The 23,672-nt window shown below is 43.4% G+C and overlaps 1 protein-coding gene across 1 annotated transcript in view; it reads left to right on the forward strand.

Annotated features, from left to right (window-relative positions):
• The first annotated feature begins 3,039 nt into the window (after nucleotides 1-3,039).
• The window catches only part of LOC111961213 (neurogenic locus notch homolog protein 1), a 57,593-nt gene continuing 36,960 nt past the window's right edge, over nucleotides 3,040-23,672 (forward strand). Inside the window, exons 1-3 of the mRNA XM_023983295.2 lie at nucleotides 3,040-3,294; nucleotides 5,067-5,148; nucleotides 16,749-17,011. Of these exons, the coding sequence (XP_023839063.1) occupies nucleotides 3,237-3,294; nucleotides 5,067-5,148; nucleotides 16,749-17,011 (403 nt within the window). The 5' untranslated portion in view covers nucleotides 3,040-3,236. The remainder of the gene's footprint in view (nucleotides 3,295-5,066; nucleotides 5,149-16,748; nucleotides 17,012-23,672) is intronic.

Consider the following 23,672-nt stretch of genomic DNA (forward strand, 5'->3'; position numbering starts at 1 on the left):
ACACCTTCTTAATTTCAGCAAACTTTAAGACATAAGGTAAGAGTTCTTCCTCCACAGGGGTAATAGATAGGGCTTGAATCAGGGTAGCTAGATGCTCTCTTTTGTCAGGCTCAGCAATCACTTGACTCGTTGACTCTAAAAGTCTTCTGACAGGCTTCACAACTCTTCCAGTTCGAGTTCTCAAGGTGCCTTCACTGGGTCTCAGGACTGTGTCAGTGACCTCCGACGTCTGTTTCTGTGCTCTTCCTCTCTCTGGTTACTCATTCTCTTCTTAGTAGATCTTAGTATGCATCTAGAGCCGCTGACTGATGCACTTCTACTGCTCATGCCATGTAGACTGCTCACTGAAGTCCCTTTTCTACTTATGTCATCTTCAGAAGGATCACTTGAATCATCACTAGGCATCCTTGAGGAACTTCCTGTACCGGAGCTGGCTGCTTCTCCGGAGATCATGTCCTTTCGTGGGCTTTGAGGAGCAGCTTCTCTCATGTTTACTCCATCTTTCAGTCCCAAAGATTTTTGAGCTTCAGCTTCCATAGGCCCCTCGGGGGTTCTGGCCCTCGAGAATCCAGGCAGCAGTCCTTCGATCCTCTGAATCCTCATCCACATCGAATACCAGTCTTTCGTCACCGCTGTCTGTGTTTATGCCCTCCTCTGAAGCAGTAGAGACGACTGTGGACATCTCGTCTGTCCCACCGTGCAGGAAGTTCACTGGCAGTATGAAGTTTCAATGAACTACCTTACTCTTCTTGAACTATTGCAAAAATCTGAAACTTTCTGTCCAAAAATGATGCAGAAAATGTTGCCATGCTTTTGTTACTTCTAGGTTAGACTACTGCAATGCTCTACTTTCCGGCTACCCGGATAAAGCACTAAATAAACTTCAGTTAGTGCTAAATACGGCTGCTAGAATCCTGACTAGAACCCCAAAAAATGATCATATTATTCCAGTGCTAGCCTCCCTACACTGGCTTCCTTTAAGGCAAGGGCTGATTTCAAGGTTTTACTGCTAACCTACAAAGCATTACATGGGCTTGCTCCTACCTATCTTTCCGATTTGGTCCTGCCGTACATACCTACACGTACGCTACGGTCACAAGACGCAGGCCTCCTAATTGTCCCTAGAATTTCTAAGCAAACAGCTGGAGGCAGGGCCTTCTCCTATAGAGCTCCATTTTATGGAATGGTCTGCCTACCCATGTGAGAGACGCAGACTCGGTCTCAACCTTTAAGTCTTTACTGAAGACTCATCTCTTCAATAGGTCATATGATTGAGTGTAGTCTGGCCCAGGAGTGTGAAGGTGAACGGAAAGGCACTGGAGCAACGAATCGCCCTTGCTGTCTCTGCTTGGCCGGTTCCCCTCTCTCCACTGGGATTCTCTGCCTCTAACCCTATTACAGGGGCTGAGTCACTGGCTTACTGGCTGCTCTTCCATGCCGTCCCTAGGAGGGGTGCGTCACTTGAGTGGGTTGAGTCACTGACTGGTCTTTCCTGTCTGGGTGGCGCCCCCCCCCCCTTGCGATGTGCCGTGGCGGAGATCTTTGTGGGCTATACTCGGCCTTGTCTCAGGATGGTAAGTTGGTGGTTGAAGATATCCCTCTAGTAGTGTGGGGGCTGTGCTTTGGCAAAGTGGGTGGGGCTATATCCTGCCTGTTTGGCCCTGTCCGCCGGGGGTATCATCGGATGGGGCCACAGTGTCTCCCGACCCCTCCTGTCTCAGCCTCCAGTATTTATGCTGCAGTAGTTTATGTGTCGGGGGGCTAGGGTCAGTCTGTTATATCTGGAGTATTTCTCCTGTCTTATCCGGTGTCCTGTGTGAATTTAAGTATGCTCTCTCTAATTCTCTCTTTCTCTCTTTCTTTCTTTCTCTCTCTCGGAGGACCTGAGCCCTAGGCCATGCCTCAGGACTACCTGGCATGATGACTCCTTGCTATCCCCAGTCTACCTGGCCGTGCTGCTGCTCCAGTTTCAACTGTTCTACCTGCGGCTATGGAACCCTGACCTGTTCACCGGACGTGCTACCTGTTCCAGACCTGCTGTTTTCAACTCTCTAGAGACAGCAGGAGCGGTAGAGATACTCTCAATGATCGGCTATGAAAAGCAACTGACATTTACTCCTGAGGTGCTGACTTGTTGCACCCTCGACAACGACTGTGATTATTATTATTTGACCATGCTGGTCATTTATGAAACTTTGAACATCTTGGCCATGTTCTGTTATAATCTCCACCCGGCACAGCCAGAAGAGGATGGCCACCCTCATAGCCTGGTTCCTCTCTAGGTTTCTTCCTAGGTTTTGGCCTTTCTAGGAGTTTTTCCTAGCCACCGTGCTTCTACACCTGCATTGCTTGCTGTTTGGGGTTTTAGGCTGGGTTTCTGTACAGCACTTTGATATATCAGCTGATGTAGGAAGGGCTATATAAATAAATAAATTTGATTTTATACCTTTCTCTCTGTGTTTTCTCGGACTGAGGAGAACGGGAGCTACGGGTAGTACCAGGGTGTTAGTAGGTGACGTAAGCACCCAGATGAAATAAAATACATTTTAATGAAATAAAACCCGAAGATGTTAACCTGGTTGTTCTGTTCTGCATTGTGCACTATTCTAATAATTTGAAGTGTGATGGAATAACCATTTTATCCCCCCTACACATAGAAAAGGCATGTGTAGGAAATGCATACATTTCCCAAATCTGAATAGGGCCAAACTGCATTACATTCAAACAAATACAAATGTATAAACAGGACATGATACAGCAACAAGATACAACGTGTATTATGTAGGCTACATTCACAAGTGGAGGGTAGGGGTTTCCTTTTCAATGTATTATTGTACACATTTCATTACACGTGCTGTATATACATACAGTATCTGCTAATTTGACAATGACAGTGAAACCATAACGAATGAGTTGAGTTCATAGCAGCCGTTGGTCTACCTGAGTGAAGGGTAACCCCCATTGGCTGAGGACATTGGGGTGGGGAGGAGGAACTTTCAGAGTTGCGCGATAGACTTCTCTTCATTCCGAACTCAGAAGCGTATGCGTCGACATCTCACGAAATTGAGTTCTCACGGAGACTATTCTCTCCGGAGTGTGTCGTCTGTCAGTCGAATTTATTTATTTACCAAGGATATTTATTTAAAACCATTTAACCACGTCTGCAGCTAACGACACTGTGGATCTATGCAAATCGTTGGAATTGTAGGGCTTTTTTGAAGTTGAAGAGAGGAGGAATGTATCGTTTCTTTGTGAAACTAACGTTTCTTATTCCAGTCATCGTCATAACACAAGGTAAAGTGCCTGGGGAAAAAAGCTACTGTAAAGTTATTTCTCCTAAGGATTTAAACAATTAGAGACTGAATGTTTTAATTCAAATCAATATTATTAAGTTGAGTTGAATGACTGTTAAGTTGAGTTTGATTTTGTTGAGTGCTGCAAGATCACGTTTCGTTCATTTCAGTAAATGAGGCTATAATGTTTGAAAAATAGGCTACTGGTGCTCTGCCTCTGTAGTCTACGGATGTGAAGTGGTACTGTAATAGGATTTAGAAGTCGTGTTGGCTATTTGATTTGCTTTATTACGGATCTCTGATCTTCTGCGTCTTTCTCAGTGCGAACAAATCATGGGAACTCATCCCCCTGTGCCTTGGCACATCGGTCTTACACACTTCACAACTCGAAGTGATGACGATAACTTAAACTGTATAGACTCTTGACTAGTAGACTTCAGCATATTTGCAATGTAAAACGTTTATCCCACTGAGCATGTAGGCAATTGTTGATGTGTGCCCTTTTTTTTTCTTTTTTTAAACGTGCACTTGATTTCGTCTAGTTAGGCTATATCTAGATTTAAAATTAGATCCATTTGTTTTATTTCTCATGAAGTTGGCTAAGGTTAGCCTGTGCCTGACTAAACAGTATTTCGTCTGTGGAGCGATAGTTTCGTGGTAGGCTATGTATGGAAGGCGTGTGTTGCGGGGGGCGTTGGTGAAAGGGTGTTATTCTCTCTCTATGGGAGAGCGTGTGAGTCCCGTAGGAGGTGGGGGTTACTGGCTTGTTTTATGGCTCGTGCTGGACTGTGGTTTCTTTTGTTCACACGTCTGAGCTCAGCAGCTGTTGCGCTTTCCGCGCAAAGTTAGCCTTGAGAGCCGCTAGTGGGTACTATGGATCTCCAATGTCACCTGGGCTTGATGTGCCCAGACGGTAATACACTCGTGTCCCCCGGCGACTGGTTCGTGCATAAAACACTCTCCATTCAGGCTGCAAAAAGGCTTCGATTTCCTCCTTAACTCGATTCAATGGCAAGAAGGCGGAAAATATGCATACTTTCTTTCTGAAACACAATTTTCCACCACCATGCTAGAGTGGCTAATGTCTAGGAATGCTAGTCACGGATGTTGCGTGTGGCGTTAAGTCAATCTGGTTGCAGCAGTCTATTGTTTACCCCTGGCTGATGCTGCATTCAAAGTAACTGGGAACTCGGAAATGTACGCCACCCGACTTCAGTGGTTCCAAAACAAGTCGAAACTCGAGAGAAAAAACGAGTTCCGACTGGGGAAAATGTATTTGAACGCCACCAACAAAAAACATGCCACCTGCTGGAGGGAGACAGACATGGCTTTGGCAGTGTAAACATATGTTTCCCATGCCTATCAAGCCCCTTAAATTGAATTGACAGATTTTTGGATGAGTTTGGCCTCTCTCTTCCTCTTTGATGTGGGGGCAACATCAGGAATTAGTATTAGCCCCCACCATGCATGCTGCTAGCCTCACCGGCCAACAAGTCGTCTAGGCCTACATTGTCCCCCAAACCACAGCTTGCACACAACATGATTAGTTTCAAAGCACACACCTCAGTTGGCATTTAGCAAAAATGGTTATCGCGCAAGTGTTAATAATGTGAATTGGCTTTTAAAGTTCCACTTTCTGCAGCCTATGTCTTACGGTAAAATAACGTTTTTACAGTGGGCCTATTAATAACTGAATTGAATGTGTTTTTGTGTGAATGACTGTTTTTTGTGAGTGTTATTTGTTGCTCCTTTATAACACATTTGTCTCTACAGGTCTAAGATGCTCTCTAACTACTGAATCATGTCTGAATGGAGGGAGGTGTGAGGCCTCCTCTGACAGAAACGGAGAATGCAGGTAAATAGTCCACATATTGACAACACTTTGCTGAATGGCTTTTCTTGTTTGATATCAACCTCAGAACTTTTTCCACAATACCAGGCCAATTATTACAACCGTGATCAGGATTTTGAGTTTGGGTGTTTCTAAGCACGGAAGTTCAAAATTGGGTTATTGGAACTCTGAAGTTATCCGTGGATATTTTGTAAGGTGCATGGTGCAGTGTTAGGGGTATTGTAAGGTTTTGATAATAGTGTGTGGTACTAGACATATTAGAGTGTTCTTTGGTAGGCTATAGAGGCAAGAGGCCTTGTTTCCCCTCATTCCAGCGTTTGAGAGGCAGCTCTGCTCAGCAACCAGAGGCCCTCAACTTTCCTCTGAGCAAGGTCCTTCCTGTAGCCGCAGAGCCCTGTGCGTCTGCACTCCAAAAGAAAAGACTGAAAGAGAAGCCCCCCCCCCCCTCCGCTTATGAATGCAGGACACTTCCCCGGCGGCGTGAGGGACGCGTCCCAGTCCTAAATCTGGTTTTTCTGCTCTTTCATGGGGCGACAGCTGGGGATCGCCTGCCGCCCGGCGACCATTGTCCCTTAGTCAGAGCAATGCTGTGTGACTAATCAGAGTGGGGCTTCCCAAGAACGCTACAACTACTAACCCCCCTTCCCCCCAAAAAAAACCGCCACAACACACCCTAAAACTCTTGCCGTACCCCGTTCGAGAGCTCTTATCCTGATTTCTGAATAGGCATTCTTCCCCCTTATGAACTCCAGTAGAGGGCCAGATGGCGCTGAAATGTAATTAGATTGGATGTTATTGGTGGAGTGAGATTAATTGGAGTAAACTGAAGAAATTTTGAAAGCAAACAAGTGGGAGTGAGTGGAGCAGATGAGGGCTCTCTAGCCTGGGCCTGATGCTGGTGCACGTATGGGCAGTATATGTTACAAAATATTGTGTATTTATGTACTTAGTATTTTTACATTTGAATTTAAAGACCTGCTGTAAAAACAAATATACACATGACCTGTGTTCATCCCTGAAAATATTTTTATCACCACGGTGCTGGTGGCCTCTGAAGGAGTTCAGTGGTGGGCTACTGGGTGGGTGTGGCCTGATGGCATTTGTGGAAGGCCCCACTCTGTCCCCAAAGGGACCTATGCTAGCCCGTGGGCCACAACTCAATTACATCTGAGTTAGAAGTGCCTTTTGTTAAGTAAGTCAGGTGTTAAATTAGGTTAAAAGGAGACTGGATTGCCAGCACAGGATAGGGGCATCTAGTGGGCCTTATCAGATAGAGATGCAGATGTCTCTGTCCACTCTCTCCTTAAACTGCATTTACACAGGCAGCCCAATTCTGATATTTTCAAACGACCAATTAGTGACAAAACAATTAGAATTGGGCTGCCTGTCAAAACGCCATTTCAGTCTTCCTCTCATTCATCATGTATCTCTCCTTTCCTCACCTAGCCAAACAACCATCAATCATACTCGACATGTAGGTGTGTCAGTGTCAATATCCAGGGGTCAGAGTGGAGCGTCACTGGGAAGGATCTGGGAGGGTATTGATTATCAAGCTCATGTTTATTTATAACGTTTATTATTCACACACGCACACATCTCGTTCCGCCGCAAAAAACACAAGAGGATTTCGACCCCCACCATTTCAGATTGTTCTGAATTAGTTTATGTTAGAAACAGAAAAGATACGGATTCCTGCAAGATTATTTTGTATTTTTTTAAATATAATTTGATATCTGAGAAATTAAGCTAATTGATTGAACCCAAATTGTCTATTTTATTTATAGTATTCAATAAATATATTACCTAACATCCGATTTGGACTAAACTTTTTTCTAACAATGAGTTAGATATGAGGAATCCAATGGAATGGTCAAAAATCACTGATGGACACCCTACGCCAATCCCACCCCAACAACAGGTATATAGTATCAGTCTGTTTAACAAGTAGTATAGAACTGCGGCTTGGAGTATTGTTTCTTCATTGCATGTAATGTATTCCCAGTGAATTTGGTGATGTTTTTTCACCCTGCTCAGAGAATTTTGTCATTGAAGTTATGTTGGGCTCTCGAGTGGCACAGCGGTCTAGGGCACTGCATCTCAGTGCTTGAGGTGTCACTACAGACACCCTGGTTCGAATCCAGGCTGTATCACAACCGGATGTGATTGGGAGTCCCATAGGGCGGCGCACAATTGGCCCAGCGTCGTCCGGGTTTGGCCGGTGTAGGCCGCCATTGTAAGTAAGAATTTGTTCTTAACTGACTTGCCTAGTTAAATAAAGGTTCAATTTAAAATGTTTTTTTTTATGTCCCATCCTACATCCTGATATTACCAGATTGGGATGACTAGATGGTGCTGTTTAAAATCATCCTAAAGTATCTCCAAATTAAATTAAATTATGTAACTCAGTGATATTAATTATAAATTATTTGGAAATGGAGCTTGAAAAAACATTAATATAGGTACCACTGACTTGCTTTGGATTTGTTCCACATAAAAAGTTAGCATTTGAAACAGTGGCTAGGTAAACAAAACTAATGTGACATTTTGTCATTTGAGTGAACTATCCCTTTAACATGGGGGGGTGGTACCTATATTAGAATTTTCACTCACCATTTCCATATAATTTATAATTAATATCATTGAGTTCAGACAGACTCCATCAGAGACCCGACAGAGAGACACTATCGATGCAATGAGAACCTGGTAATATCAGGATGTAAACCTAGCAATTTCAATTACCAATATCTCTGAACAGGGAAAAAAACATCACCAAATTCACTGAGAATACATTACACGGGATGAAGACAAACTACTCAGAGATGCAGCTCCGTACTACTCCATACATAGAACTAATACTGTACACTCGTTGGGTTAGGATTGGCGTGGGTGGCTTTTGACCATTTCTTTGGATTCCTCATGTCTAACTCGGTTTAATTTCTCAGAGATCAAATTATATTCCAACAAAATAATGTTGCAGGAATGCTAATCTTATCTCTTTTTAACTACAGAAATGTTTTCAGAGAACAAAATGGTGGGTATTATGGTTTGCTGAAATGACATGGAATGACCCCCAGCTGTTTGTGGAATTACCTAAAGTAGCTAGATTGTCTTGGGAAAAGTGTGCCCTAGTTTCAGTGTGTGGTTTGATCGATGTGATGGTGCTGAGTTCCATCAGAGGTGGGCAGGTGTCAGCAGCAGAAATGTCAACGGGCATTTAGCACATCATCTGATCACCTTTTTACTTATTTTCTGGAATTTACAAATGACTCAAGTCATTCTAGATAAAGTGATCCAGAGATTGAGCCCATGACACAGATGGCAGTTATGATGAGGTGGAGTTTGACTCAAATATACTGGGATAGAGTCTGTCTGTCAAATCTGCCAGAGAACTGACAGGTCAAAGGTTTCGAGAGAGTTAGAATGGACCATGATAGGGGCTTAGCCTGGTCCAGATATGCATACTTTAGTTCAGCTAAATTAATAGAACATATTCCCATTCAAGTCAATGTTTTATGATGGATCAACTGGTGGCAAAATTCTATATATGTTGGTTTAGAGGACCAAACTAAAACGCATCTGGATCAAACTATTAGGGATTAGGTTTGGGTTTAGAACAGGACATGGTTTTACTGACTTGTTTACGCCGCTCCTTCCTGCAGGATTGCTTCACCTCCTCGAAAACAGGAAGTACTTTTTTGGGGGTGGGGGTCGCCCATGTGTTCTGTCCTCCACCCCAGGTTCCAAGAATAGCTCTTTTATTTGAAGCCTTTCGGCATGGATCATCCCCCAAAACAGAACGCTCACCTTATGGCTTCACATCCTTCCTTCCACTTGCATCGATATTAGTTTGGTCTGAGGGAGTTTTGTCTGACTAAGGAGTTTGGTCTGAATGAAGCACACCTGGTGCCTCATTTTATAAAACTGTGCGCGGAGGATTCGCGTCAAAAGGTGGCGCACGGACGAAGCACAGGCCGTGCATATGCACAAAAATATTCTGATTCATAACACAGTACGCGCGCACGCACGTCCCACGCCGGTTTCTCTTTATAAATCACATTCAACTCGAAATTTGGCGCACGTGAGCGAGCGTTTTGTCCCACCTTTTTACTGCTCATAGTTGCCTATAAATAGTCAGTGAAACGGCCCTAATTAATATTCATCCATACTGAATGCATAACGACAATGACGGCAAATCCCGACAGGAAGACAAAAAAATAAATGGAAGTTCTTGTAGGGGAAGTTGAAGCAAGAAAAAATATATTGTTTGCGGGGGACAGTGTGGGTATTACAAATGCCCAAAAGGCATTAGAGTGGCAGCATGTGGCGAACGCTGTGAATGCTGCTGGCTCAGAAGGTCAGACCCTCTCAGAAATAAAAAAAGAAGTAGTCTGACATAAAAATGGAGGCCAAAAGGCGCATAGCCTTACACAGACAGTGTTTGTACCACGGGCGGGGGAAAGGGGACACCGGAGCTCAACCCCCGTGATGAGCAACTTGCCGGTATTATAGGGGAATCCCTTCTGAGTGGAGTAGTGACGGAGGGGGACACGGACATGCAGACACACCGGATGATCCAGGTATGTAATTAGTATTCCCTCCTTTGAAAAGAGTAAACCAAATGCATTCAAGTTGTTTCAACAATTATTTAGATTAAACATTTTGATATTCTCTTTTGTTTTTAGTCGCTGCGTGTTCCAGCGGGGTCGGTGGTGCTGCAGCTGAGCAGGAGCTGGGTGCACCCAGCCCTGGCGTCTCCAGTGCACCTCGTGCGTCACAACCCTCCAATCGGCCGTGTCCTCACAGATGCAGTCCTGCAAACGCAAAGAGACACCATCGACCCTATTAACAAGGTTGCCAAGGAGTTGAAGTGGGACAGGCGCGGCTTGGTTTCTGCGCGTGCTTCTCTGTAAAGCTGGGCCCTCTACAGCACAGAGATCCAAGAGAACAGAGCTTGGTAATCGGAACCGACTCATAAGCCACTCATCATTGGCCAGTAAAGCTGGCTGGTCTCTGAAAATTTGCTCTCTCCCAATTCTTCCATTTGCCAATTCTTCCAACAGTGCCAAGCAGCCATTGTGCATCATTACACATTGTAATTGCATGCCTTTTTATACCCACCCATTTGATTGTCAAAGCTACCCAATTTATGAATGAGGCCCCTGGTCACTCACACTGCCTCCACTCAATCTCAGGAGTGACTGAGTCATTGTAGGGAAAGTCAGTGGAATCTCTCTTTGTTTGTTCCACCTCTTCAAATGTGGTGTGCCAATTTACCGTTTGTGGCACTACATACAGACCACATCGGTGTGCCCTCATGGGAAAGGCCTCAGTAGCAGGGATTCTGCAAAGTGAGCAGTTATCTCAAGACCTTGTGTGGCGGGTCATGTCAGGATGAGCCTGCAGGAAGGGTGCCACATGAGGGAGGAGGATGTCTTCCCTGTAATGCACAGCATTGAGATTGCCTGCAATGACAACAAGCTCAGTCCGATGATGCTGTGACACACCGCGCCAGACAATGACGGACCCTCCACCTCGATCCCGCTCTAGAGTACAGGCTTCGGTGTAACGCTCATTCCTTCGACGATAAACGCGAATCTGACCATCACCCCTGGTGAGACAAAACCGGGACTCGTCAGTGATGAACACTGCCAGTCCTGTCTGGTCCAGCGACGGTGGGTTTGTGCCCATAGGCGACATTGTTGCCGGTGATGTCTGGTGAGGACCTGTCTTACAACATGCCTACAAGCCCTCAGTCCAGCCTCTCTCAGCCTATTGAGGACAGTTTGTGCACTGATGGAGGGATTGTGCGTTCCTGGTGTAACTCGGGCAGTTGTTGTTGCCATCCTGTACCTGTCCTGCAGATGTGACGTTCGGATGTACCAATCCTGTGCAGGTGTTGTAACATGTGGTTGGCCACTGCAAGGACGATCAGCTGTCCGTCCTCTCTCCCTGTAGCACTGTCTTAGGCGTCTCACAGTACGGCCATTGCAATTTATTGCCCCGGCCACATCTGCAGTCCTCATGCCTCCTTGCAGCATGCCTAAGGCACGGTCATGCAGATGAGCATGGACCCTGGGCATCTTTCTTTTGGTGTTTTTCAGAGTCAGTAGAAAGGCCTCTTTAGTGTCCTAAGTTTTCATAACTGTGACCTTAATTGCCTACTGTCTGTAAGCTGTTAGTGTCTTAACCACAGTTCCACAGGTGCATGTTCATACATTTTTTATGGTTCATTAAACAAGCATGGGAAACAGTGTTTAAACCCTTTACAATGAAGATCTGTGAAGTTATTTGGATTTATTTGGTTATCTTTGAAAGACAGGGTGCTGAAAAAGGGACTTTTATTTTTTTGCTGAGTTTATTATGATGACATTTTGATGTTCTTGTTCATTTTGTTCTTTGTCATAGGGTATTTCGACTGCTAATGCACACACACAAAAAATTATTGATGCAAACTGAAGTCTATGCCCCTTCATTGGTCAACAGTAGGGATTCTTCAATGAAGTGTTTGTTGTCATTCAATTTGTTTTCATGCAAATTTTTCACATGAGAAATACTGCACCAAACATCTTCGTTAGATATAAAATTGCACGACAAAGATCTTCTCGGCAAAAACATCAAAATGAATTACAGATTGAGTTATCTTTAACTTTTTTTTTTAGGAATTGTATACTGGCTACGGCGTCTCAAGATGGACAAGCAGTACTATTGCTGCCTTTTCTATAAAAATAAAAAAATAAGCGAAGGTCTATTAATTAAGGGAGTATGCGATACCCCCTCTAAGATAGTTCAGAGGAACGCGGTTAGCCTCTGCGATGCTCCTCCACGATTCAAGGAATGCTGCCTGCAATGTATGCGAATGCTGCTCTTCATTTGTCCTCCTATAGGATTACTCCGTGCTCTCTGGCAAAGCTCAACTCATAGTTGAGGCTTAAGGCCGTATCAGGAGCCGGCCAGTGCGGCCCAGGGTCAAGCGCCAAGCGTGTGGGCAGGTGTTGGGCTTTTATTGGCTTTTAAGTCTCAAGGGCCAGCACTCCTTTCACGACCCGAACCATTGCCAAGTGCTGAATTTCCATTGGAGATTTACCCCAAGTTTTACCCCGAGCTAGAGGTCTGGGCAGGACGGATTTCTTCATCCCGCCAGCACCCGCAGCTTTTCATACCTTCTGTCCGACGCCCACCCACTACCACAAGAACTGGTCCCAAACTCAATCGCAGTCACTAGTCAGCCAGGGTCCCAGCAATTGTGTGCCCTATAGGCAATATCAAAATGTGCACAAATAACCAAAGAAATTGGTTAAATTACCAGAGATTTTCACATTGCCCATTTATATTAGGTTATTGCTGTGCTATATCAGCCAATAGGCTAGACGTAGTTTGAAGATGAGAGAGCGGAATCTTGCACTTTCTCTTGAGCTATTTTATAGCCAACTTTTTTGGAGTGGGGCGATTTTCAGACCGAGACAAATATAAGTGATCAATATGTATTTCTAGACGATGTAGTAAACTATGTCCTAATCATATTGAGGAAGTTAATTTCCTTGGAAAGATAGCTGCCCCGTGCTCTCCGGCCATGCATAAGGTATAGAATAAAATTTGAATTAATACCACACGCAGCTATTCATAACCATATGGCTACTGAATTTAAAGCAGCAAGAATGATGAGAGCGGACACTTGCACTTTCTCTTGAGCTCCATTTACATGTAGGATATAGCCTGCCTTTTAGAAGGACGATTTGCAGATGGAGACAAATAGGTAATCAATATTTTAATAGAAAATAAAAAGGAGCAACGCTCGCTCAAAATGGTAGCTTATTCTACGCCCCGTCGTCAGTGATTGAACAACAGTACTACTCCTAGTAGCAGTGGGAACATGAAAGTGTTGTCATTCAGTGAGAGACAACTAGATTTCATGCACATTTTTTTCCACTCGCACCAAACATCTTAGCTAGATGTACAATTTCAAAACTAAGATCTATGCAAAAAAAACAATCAAAATTAATGACTGATTTCTTGATTAATTCAGACGTTTTTTGCACTAACTCTCTTGCACATGCTCGACGTACACTCACGCTGCTGCTACTGTTTATTATGTATAGTCACGTTACCCTTACCTACATATTACCTCGACTAACCCGTACCCCTGCACATTGACTCAGTACTGGTGCCCGTCGTATATTGCCTCGTTATTGTTGATTGTTACTATTTTTCCTTTTGTTTAGCAAATGTTTCTTACTTTTTAAAAACTCTGCATTGTTGGTTAAGGGCTCATATGTAAGCATTACACCTGTTGTATTCGGCGCATGTTTTTTTATTTTACCAGGTAAGTTGACTGAACGCGTTCTCTTTTTTTTAAACCTTTATTTAACTAGGCAAGAACAAATTCTTATTTACAATGATGGCCTAGGAACATTGGGTTAACTGCCTTGTTCAGGGGCAGAACAACAGATTTGTACCTTATTAGCTCAGGGATTCAAACTAGCAACCTTTCGGTTACTGGCCCAATGCTCTTACCACTAGGCTACCTTCTGCCCCATTTACAGCAACGTCCTGGGGAATATAGGCGAGAGGAAGGGGGATGAATGAGCCAATTGTAAGCTGGGGATGATTAGGTGACCATATGAGGGCCAGATTGGGAATTTAACCAGGACACCAGGGTTAACACCCCTACTCTTACGATAAGTGCCATGGGATCTTTAGTGAACACAGAGAGTCAGGACACCCGTGTTAACATCCCATCCGGAAGACCGCACCCTACACAGGGCAATGTTATGTCCCCAATCACTGCCCTGGGGTATTGGGATATTTTTTTAGACCAGAGGAAGGGTGCCTCTTACTGGCCCTTCAACACTACTTCCAGCAGCATCTGGTCTCCCATCCAGGGACCAACCAGGACCAACCCTGCTTAGCTTTAGAAGCAAGCCAGCAGTGGGATGCAGGGTGGTGCGCTGCTGGCAAATGTGACAAATCAAATGTTATTTGAAGACAAACAATGCTGAAAGGGCGGAAAAATATGAGCAGAGGTTGATCAAGTAAGAAAGGGGGTGGTGGTGTGGGGAGAGGGAAAGGACGGAGTTTACCTAAGCAGTGGCAACAAACAGCATGAAGGTAAAAGCCACAAGTGTCACACTTCTTCATGCACAGACATGTACTTTTATTTATTTTATTTAACTAGGCATACACACCCGAATGTTGTTGTTTTTTAAATCCGCGCTACAGACTGCTATATCGGCCCGCTAATAAAGGACTAGTAAAGGCCCAGTGCACTACGTTGTGTAAAGGAGAAGAGAAAAAAAAGGTGGGAGATGGGGGCTGTTTTTGTGTAGGAGGCTAAAGTCACTCTCAGTGGCAGATGGCAGATCAGGCCCTATAGGGGGAAGGGAGGAGAGGGGGCTGGCCCAAAGTCACAAATGTGTTTGGGGTCAGGGGTCAGGGAAGCATCTGCTCTGGCCCTGAGGGGACATTGCATTGCTGGGAGAGACCTGTTGCTGGGGTCTGTTGCTGAGGCCTGATGGTTTTACAGCGTGGGGGGTGGACTGACTTTAGGACAAAGAAGATCCATTACAGTGAGGGGATGGGAACACGCATAGGCAGACACACGCGCACAGCACATACAGACTCCACCTCTGTCTTTCTCTTTCTTTGTCTATTTCGCACAAACACAACTCTCTCCAAACATATAGTAGCAATTGTAGTGTGAGCAAGCGCCTGACACAACTTTTTTGGTTGTCCTGCATGACGTGTTGAGTTTTTTTGGTTACTTATCATGTTACCTCATCCCCATATTATAATTTTTTTTGCTCCTTTGCACCCCAGTATCTCTACTTGCACATCATCATCTGCACATCTATCACTCCAGTATTAATGCTAAATTGTAATTATTTTGCCACTATGGCCTATTTATTGCCTTCCCTCCCTAATCTTACTACATTTGCACACACTGTATATAGATTTTTTCTATTATGTTGTTGACTGTACATTTGTTTATCCCATGTGTAACTCTGTTTGTGTCGCACTGCTTTTTACATGACCTTTTTTTGTGCCTGGCAGTTGGCTGTAGGCTACTCCTCTAGCAGCTTGCTAGCTAGCTGGCTAAAAACAGCACGCAAGCTCGCCTTTTAGCTTCCCACATGTGAAATAATCTGATTTATAATTAAATAATATGCCCTGGCAAAAATGATTATACTTACCAGTGTAACCTACAACAGTATCCCAATTTGATATAAGCTAAATATAGAATGTCATCATGTTTGGTCACAGAGAAAAGCACATGGCTAGTTGCTGTTTTTACCATTTCAAAATAGCCTGGAATCGTGTAGTTATACTTCTAAACAAAATACCTTTTTGGGGTGAATTGTAATAAGGCTACAATGTTGTTTGGTTTATTATTTGAGCAGTCCCAGAGATTATATTTGGTTATCAATACATATCCTATAAAGATCAGATCAAGGAACCAAGCGAGTTTGGTGGTAAAATACAGCTTAATTGCCTACACAACACTGCCCCCACGGTTGTGCAAGGAATTATATGTTGCTTTTGTGCTTACTGCAAGGAGACCTCCTTTCGTGACAAAATGCATCCGCCATCTAGAGGACAGCATCCCCCTCTAGAGGACAGAGAGGAGGGGAGAGGGGGAGGAGGTGTGCCTAACAGCTGCCTTCATTAACATGCGCACCTGCTCCCTGTGGAGATTCTACGAGGCCAACAGATGCCCTCTCTGACATGCATAGACACACTTACACTCTCTCTATCTCTCTCCCTCTCACTCACACACACACGCACAGATTCTCTAGATCGCAGTCTAGATCTCTTTAGTATAAACGTTAGATTATTACAGTGATGCCTAGTCAGACTAGTTTCCCCCTGCCAACCACATCTGCTGCCATGGTTTGGATGGGGGTGAGGGTCTTTCTGGGAATAAAGAGGGTGTCTCATGATGTGATATATGTGTGTGTGGGGGGGGGGGGGGTTGGACTAGGAGACTGTTGCTGTGTGTCTGTGGTGGGAGTGTGGAGGGGCACAGAGGGGCTTAGTAGCCTTAATGTGGTGCTCCGTGTCTGGGCAGCTGGGCCGATCAGGGCCCCTTGATCTCTAGGGTCATGACGGGATGAGGGTGGACAGCCTGGGTTAGAAAAGGTAGCTGGGAACGGGACGGCACAGCGAGACTGTCCCCAAAGCCTGTTTTTGGTGGCGTCTGTTGTCCCAGCAGAGTGTGTTTTCAAAGTTCTGAGGGACATTTAATCCAGGGAGACACACTAGGAAAACAGCCCACTCTGGCCTGGCTCTCGCTCCATCCCTCCCTCCCTTGCAGGGCTCCGGTGGGCCTCTGCTGAGCGGGAAACTGATAGGGCCACTATCCACACCCATCCTCTTGCTTCCCTCCACTCCTGGCTCGTTAGTATCATGTGTTGATATAGCGTTTGGGGAGATACAATTCTATTGTACTGCAAGAGAAACTGCAATGGAATTCCACCATATTCTATCCTCATTCTCTATATAAAAGAAGTGGTTCCTCTGCTTTATACCATTTGTGACTGCTTTAGACAGTTTTAGACTGCTGTCCACTTGTTTCGACAGCCTCTGTCACTGGTCTCCTTTCTCTCCAGGTGTACAAGTGACTACGTGGGTAGCCGCTGCCAGTACTCCAACCCCTGCAATCCCTCACCATGCCGCAACGGGGGCGAGTGCCGCGCCGTATCCCACGGCAACACTTTTGAGTTCCACTGCAAATGTCGACTGGGCTTCTCCGACCAGCTGTGCCTGACGCCTACCAACCATGCCTGCATGAGCTCGCCCTGTCGCAATGGAGGGACTTGTGACCTGATCACGCTCTCCGACTACCGCTGCCGCTGCCCGCCCGGATGGTCAGGTAAGATATTAAGATGTATATTTTTAAGGTAATTTGTGATTTTAGTGAACAGATACTGGGAGACGGTGACAGTAGGGAAAGATAGAGACACTATATATACAAAAGTATATGTGGACACCCCTTTAAATTTGTGGATTTGGCTATTTCAGCCACAGCCGTTGCACACATTCGTGCAATCTCCATAGACAAACATTGGCAGTAGAATGGCCTTACTAAAGGGCTTAGTGGCTTTCAACGTGGCACCGTCATAGGATGACAAATTTCCAACAAATCAGTTCGTCAAATTTCTGCCCTGCTCGAGCTGCCCCGGTCAACTGTAAATGCTGTTATTGTGAAATGGAAACGTATAGGAGAAACAACGGCTCAGCCGCGAAGTGGTAGGCCACACAGCTCACAGAACGGGACCGCTGAGTGCTGAAGCGTGTAAAAATCGTCTGTCCTCGGTTACAACACTCACTACTGAGTTCCAAACTGCCTCTGGAAGCAACGTCAGCACAAGAACTGTTCGTCGGGAAAGTCATAAAATGGGTTTCGATGGCCGAGCAGCCGCACGCACACAAGCCTAAGATCCCCATGTGCAATGCCAAGCAGCGGCTGGAGTGTTGAAAAGCTTGCCGCCATTGGACTCTGGAGCAGTGGAAACACGTTCTCTGGAGTGATGAAACACGCTCCACCATCTGGCAGTCTGACGGACAAATCTGGGTTTGGCAGATGCCAGGAAAACGCTACCTTCCCGACTGCGTAGTACCAACTGTAAAGTTTGGTGGAGGAAGATTAATGGTCTGGGGCTCTTTTTCATGCTTCAGGCTAGGCCCCTTAGTTCCAGTGAAGGGAAATCTTAACGCCACAGCATATACAATGACATTCTTGAAGATTCGGTGCTTCAGCCTTTTTTGGGGGGGGCAACAGTTTCGAGAAGGCCCCCCTCCTGTTACAGCATGACAATGCCCCCGTGCACAAAGCGAGATCCATACAGAAATGGTTTGTCGAGATCAGTGTGGAAGAACTTGACTGGCCTGCATAGAGCCCTGACCCCAACCCCATCGAACACCTTTGGGATGAATTGGAACGCCGACTGCGAGCCATGCCTAATCGTTCAACATGAATGCCTGACCTCACTAATGCTCTTGTGGCTGAATGGAAGCAAGTCCCCGCAGCCATGTTCCAACATCTAGTGGAAAGCCTTCCCAGAAGAGTGAAGGCTATTATAGCAGCAATGGGGGGACCAGCTCCTTGTTAATGCCCAGGAGTTTGGAATGAGATGTTTGACGAGCAGGTGTCTACATACTTTTGGTAATGTAGTGTAGGTTGTTTCAAAGGGCAATAGGCTGGATTCAAACTAATGCTGACACTGTAGACACGTGCCGGAGGCTGCAGCATTACCACTAGGTCTAGCCAGGACAGATAGGGTTTTAAGACGTTGTGTTAGGGGCCAGGACATTTTCATGGTCAGATCACATGGTATTGAATTCACAACTTGATTATTCCCTCTGGAGTAATTTGATGCTCGTTGTTGGAGTGCACCCAGCTGGCACATTTGGTTCCTTGGAGTTTGTGGGAATGTACGTTTTGGGTTTTCCGTTTTGGGTTTTCCAAAAAACAGATTTTTTTATTTTTTATTCTGAGATGGGAAGTGAACATTTCTCCTGTTCTAGGAACCTTAATTCTTCAGTTGCAGGGAGGTTCTGATAATATTTTACTACCCAAAAGTTTTCATGGGATGTTTTATTAACATTCTGAGAATGGATATTTTAGGTTATTTGTAGGTTTTTAAGTAACGTCCCTAACTTCCACTGAATGTTTCAATAAGACTTTTAATAACACTGCTAGCTTAGTTTGAGTTGTTTTGAAGATATGACATGTGTAAATTATTTTTGCTTAGACATTAATCATGCACACAATTCTTTTGTGACATGCCGTCAATGGGATTCAAACTTTAACCTCTTCTGTTCTCAAATCCAATGGAAGTACCAGGATGGAGCTAGCATGCCATGTTTTTTTTTTTTTACTCATACAAAGCTGTTAATGTTAGTCTATTCAAACAGACCCCATTTCAAAGGAGAAAAGCACTCATTAAGATGAGGTGTGGCCAATTAGTGGGCTCGACCAACATACCTGAAAACACTTACCAGGACAGAGAGTTATGTTGATGCTGAGAAGGGAATGTATATATTTTTGTTAGCTACATGTGTGACAACTCCACCAGTCCTGTTTATGATATTGTTTACAAAGATTATACCATTATTTATTTTTTTAAATAATGTTTTTTTTTTTAAATCATTTAGTATATTTGAGTTTAACCATAGTATTTGTTGTAATATTTGTTCTGTATTTTCGGGTGGATTAAACTGAAATTACAAGCAGCTTTCTATGGCTTGTTTCAAAAATAGCTATATTTTGGAGATTATTTCATTTTCAAATAAAAAAGTGAGAGGGGTATTAAAAGGGGGAAATGGCCATTCTTGGACATGGGGTGAGAAATTCTTACTAATCTACTAGAGAACCAGTTCGATTTAAGTATAACGTTTGTATGACTGAAGCCCGTAGTGAGAGATTTAATATTTCATCATTTCTGCCCTCTGAATTCATATTCATTATATACAGTTGAAGTCGGAAGTTTACATACACTTAGGTTGGAGTCATTAAAACTTGTTTTTCAACCACATCCACACGTTACAAAATAGATGGCATCATGAGGGAGGAAAATTAGGTGCATATATTGAAGCAACATCTCAAGACATCAGTCAGGAAGTTAAAGCTTGGTTGCAAATGGGTCTTCCAAATGGACAATGACCCCAAGCATACTTCCAAAGTTGTGGCAAAATGGCTTAAGGACAACAAAGTCAAGGTATTGGAGTAGCCATCACAAAGACCTGACCTCAACCTATAGAAAAGTTGTGGGCAGAACTGAAAAAGCGTGTGCGAGCAAGGAGGCCTACAAACCTGACTCAGTTACACCAGATCTGTCAGAAGGAATGGGCCAAAATTCACCCAACTTATTGTGAGAAGCTTGCGGAAGGCTACCCAAAATGTTTGACACAAGTTAAACAATTTTAAAGGCATTGCTACCAAATACTAATGGACTGTATGTAAACTTCTGACCCATTGGGAATCAAATCAAATCTATTTTATATAGCCCTTCGTACATCAGCTAATATCTCGAAGTGCTGTACAGAATCCCAGCCTAAAACCCCAAACAGCAAGCAATGCAGGTGTAGAAGCACGGTGGCTAGGAAAAACTCCCTAGAAAGGCCAAAACCTAGGAAGAAACCTAGAAAGGAACCAGGCTATGAGGGGTGGCCAGTCCTCTTCTGGCTGTGCCGGGTGGAGATTATAACAGAACATGGCCAAGATGTTCAAAATGTTCATAAGTGACAAGCATGGTCAAATAATAATCAGGAATAAATGTCAGTTGGCTTTTCATAGCCGATCATTAAGAGTTGAAAACAGCAGGTCTGGGACAGGTAGGGGTTCCATAACCGCAGGCAGAACAGTTGAAACTGGAATAGCAATGTGATGAAAGAAATAAAAGCTGAAATAAATCATTCTCTCTACTATTATTCTGACATTTCACATTCTTAAAATAAAGTGGTGATCCTAACTGACCTAAAACAGGGACTTTTTACTAGGATTAAATGTCAGGAATTGTGAAAAACTGAGTTGAAATGTATTTGGCTAAGGTGTATGTAAACTTCCGACTTCAACTGTATATATTTACAGGCCCATTTAATTTTGTTTGGCTTGCCATTCCAAATAAAATAGAATATCTTTTGCTCATATAATAAATAAACAAGTTGCTAGGTGTAGGCAAGGCCATAAGCAAGTAGGTGAACTAGGATATGACTAAGGAGTTCATCAGGGTGATTTTTCTTTCACGTAGACAAGTATTTTCTTTTCCATGGTAGCAAGATCTTATCTATTTTTGCTAACTTTCTATTAAAATGTATTTTATTGTGATAATTTGTTTATTTTTGGCATATGAACACAGAGTATTATTGGTAAACTACACGGTAATGTAAAAGCTGTATATTTTAGTGATCCAATACGTAGTATAGTACACTTATCATAAAAAAAATATGTAGATCCTCTAAGGCTGTGGACGGATCCAAATTGTGGATACATTTTTTTTTTAAAGAATCATCAGCCTACAATGACACCTTTGTTTTTAAGCCCTGGATTTCTAGCTCCTTGATATTATTGTTGGATCTGATTTGAATAGCTGACATTTTTGATGGTCATAACAAATAGATATGCCGATAGTGGACAACCTTGTTTTAATACTTTCTGAGAAGTAGCCATTATTTACTATTTTACACCTAGGGTTACTATACATAACTTTAACCCATTGAAATATTCCAGGCATTTATAGATAAATTCCAGTCGTACTTTGTCAAAAGCCTTTTCAAAGTCAGCTGTGAATACCAGGCCTGGTTTCACAGATTTTTCATTATGTTCTATTGTTTCCAGTACTTGTCTTATATTATCTCCAATATATCGTCCATGTAAAAAACCTGTCTGATTAGGATGAATAATATCCAACAACTTTTTTTTGGTCTATCTGCTATGCATTTTGCTAGAAGTTTTGCATCACAACACTGAAGTGTAAGGGGCCCCCTATTTCTTTTATGTACTGGATCTTTATATTTAACACTTGGGCCCTGTTTCAGTAATAATGAAATCAGACTTTCTTGTTGAGAATCTGATAATCTACCATTTTTATAGGACTGGTTAAAACATGCTTATAATGGTGCTCTGTGTACATCAAAAAAGGTTTGGTATACCTCAACTGCCTAGAAGACCAGCATCCCGGAGTCGCCTCTTCACTGTTGACGATGAGACTGGTGTTTTGCGGGTACTATTTAATGAAGCTGCCAGATGAGGACTTGTGAGGCATCTGTTTCTCAAACTAAACACTCTGTTTATAGTCCAGTAATAAATTTAAAACCATCCATCTACCTTGTGGATCTGTTTGAAAAATTTGCACAGTCGGATCAAAATTATTGTTCATTAATATCATCACCCCTTTTCCCATGGGAGATGTATATATCACCCCCCACCCAGTCCCTTTTCCACACAATTTCATCTACATTTGTTGAATGAGTTTCCTGTAAACAAAATATATTATATTCCTTCTCTTTTAGCCAGGTAATGATCATCTTTTCTTATTTTCTGCTAAGCCATTACAATTATAAATGGCAATGCTTATTTCACCATTTACCATAATGAGATACAAGTTTAAATTATATTTATCATAATATATGTTTATAAACTTACCATTAAAAAGTATCTTAATGATTGAGTGTCCATATAAACTGTACCATGATATTTGCACTGTTACTAGGTAAACCTTGAATTTTTGATCTATGGGTCTTTAGCTAAATCCAGCTAACCTTTTGATATGCTGATCACCATTACTTTTTTAAATGTTTAGTTATGCTCATGTCAGTTATATTATTTGTCTCTTATTAAGAGATGGAGTCCAGACAGGCTATTTTAGGAAACTTTAGATTAGGCCTATAGTGTGATGCTTAAATAATGTAGCATATCAAATGAATTGACATGGAACGTTTGAAGTGGGAGATGGAGAGACGGCTATAGTATTACTAGTGATGCCATGATTATCCCAGCATGTGCCTTATTCCAGAGGAAGATTTGCATTGGATTAGTTTTTCCTAAATGCCTCATGTAATTATTTATTATGATTTTTTTTATCCATTATTTTACCAGGTAAGTTGACTCATTTACAGACCTGGGGAATAAATGAGCCAATTGTAAACTGGGGATTATTAGGTGACCGTGATGGTTTGAGGGCCAGATTGGGAATTTAACCAGGACACCAGGGTTAACACCCCTACTCTTACGATAAGTGCCATGGGATCTTTAGTGAACACAGAGAGTCAGGACACCCGTGTTAACGTCCCATCCGAAAGACGGCACCCTACACAGGGCAGTGTCCTATCCCAATCACTGCCCTGGGGCATTGGGATATTTTTTTTTAGACCAGAGGAAAGAGTGCCTCCTACTGGCCCTCCAAGACCACTTCCAGCAGCATCTGGTCTCCCATCCAGGGACTGACCAGGACCCACCCTGCTTAGCTTCAGAAGCAAGCCAGCAGTGGTATGCAGGGTGGTATGCTGCTGGCTCTATGCCGGAAGCCTGGTGGTTTTTTTATTCTAGGCGGAAGGATATTTCAACATCATGTCTAAATGATAAAAGGCTACACTGATCAGTCGTGCTTGGCTGCCAAAGTATAGGTGTCCCCATAGGGTTAGTATTTAAATTGAGGACATGTGATTATGATCATTATTTTAGCAATCCACGTTAGACGTTCCCTCCTAGTCAAAAGGCTCTCGATCCTGCTGACGTGAGCTGCTGGACAGGGCACTTGCGTTTGATATGCAATTTTTGGATCAGACGAACTCAGTGAGGAATCGGGGATTCCCTGCTTTGCAATCTGTTGCCTACGTCAACAGCCACTGTCAGCCAGTTTCATTAAATAGACCTAGGCACTATGCTTTTTTTTATTGCACATTTAATTAAACTGACGATTTGGAGATCAATTAATTGGCACAAAACGGGCGTCAGACAAATAGCTATTGAACCAGTAGCCTAGCCTTATAGCTATTGAACCAGTAGCCTAGCCCAATTCTTGTCCCAGAAG

This window comes from Salvelinus sp. IW2-2015, linkage group LG4q.1:29 (genome assembly GCF_002910315.2).
Source record: "Salvelinus sp. IW2-2015 linkage group LG4q.1:29, ASM291031v2, whole genome shotgun sequence".
Taxonomy (NCBI): Eukaryota; Metazoa; Chordata; class Actinopteri; order Salmoniformes; family Salmonidae; genus Salvelinus; species Salvelinus sp. IW2-2015.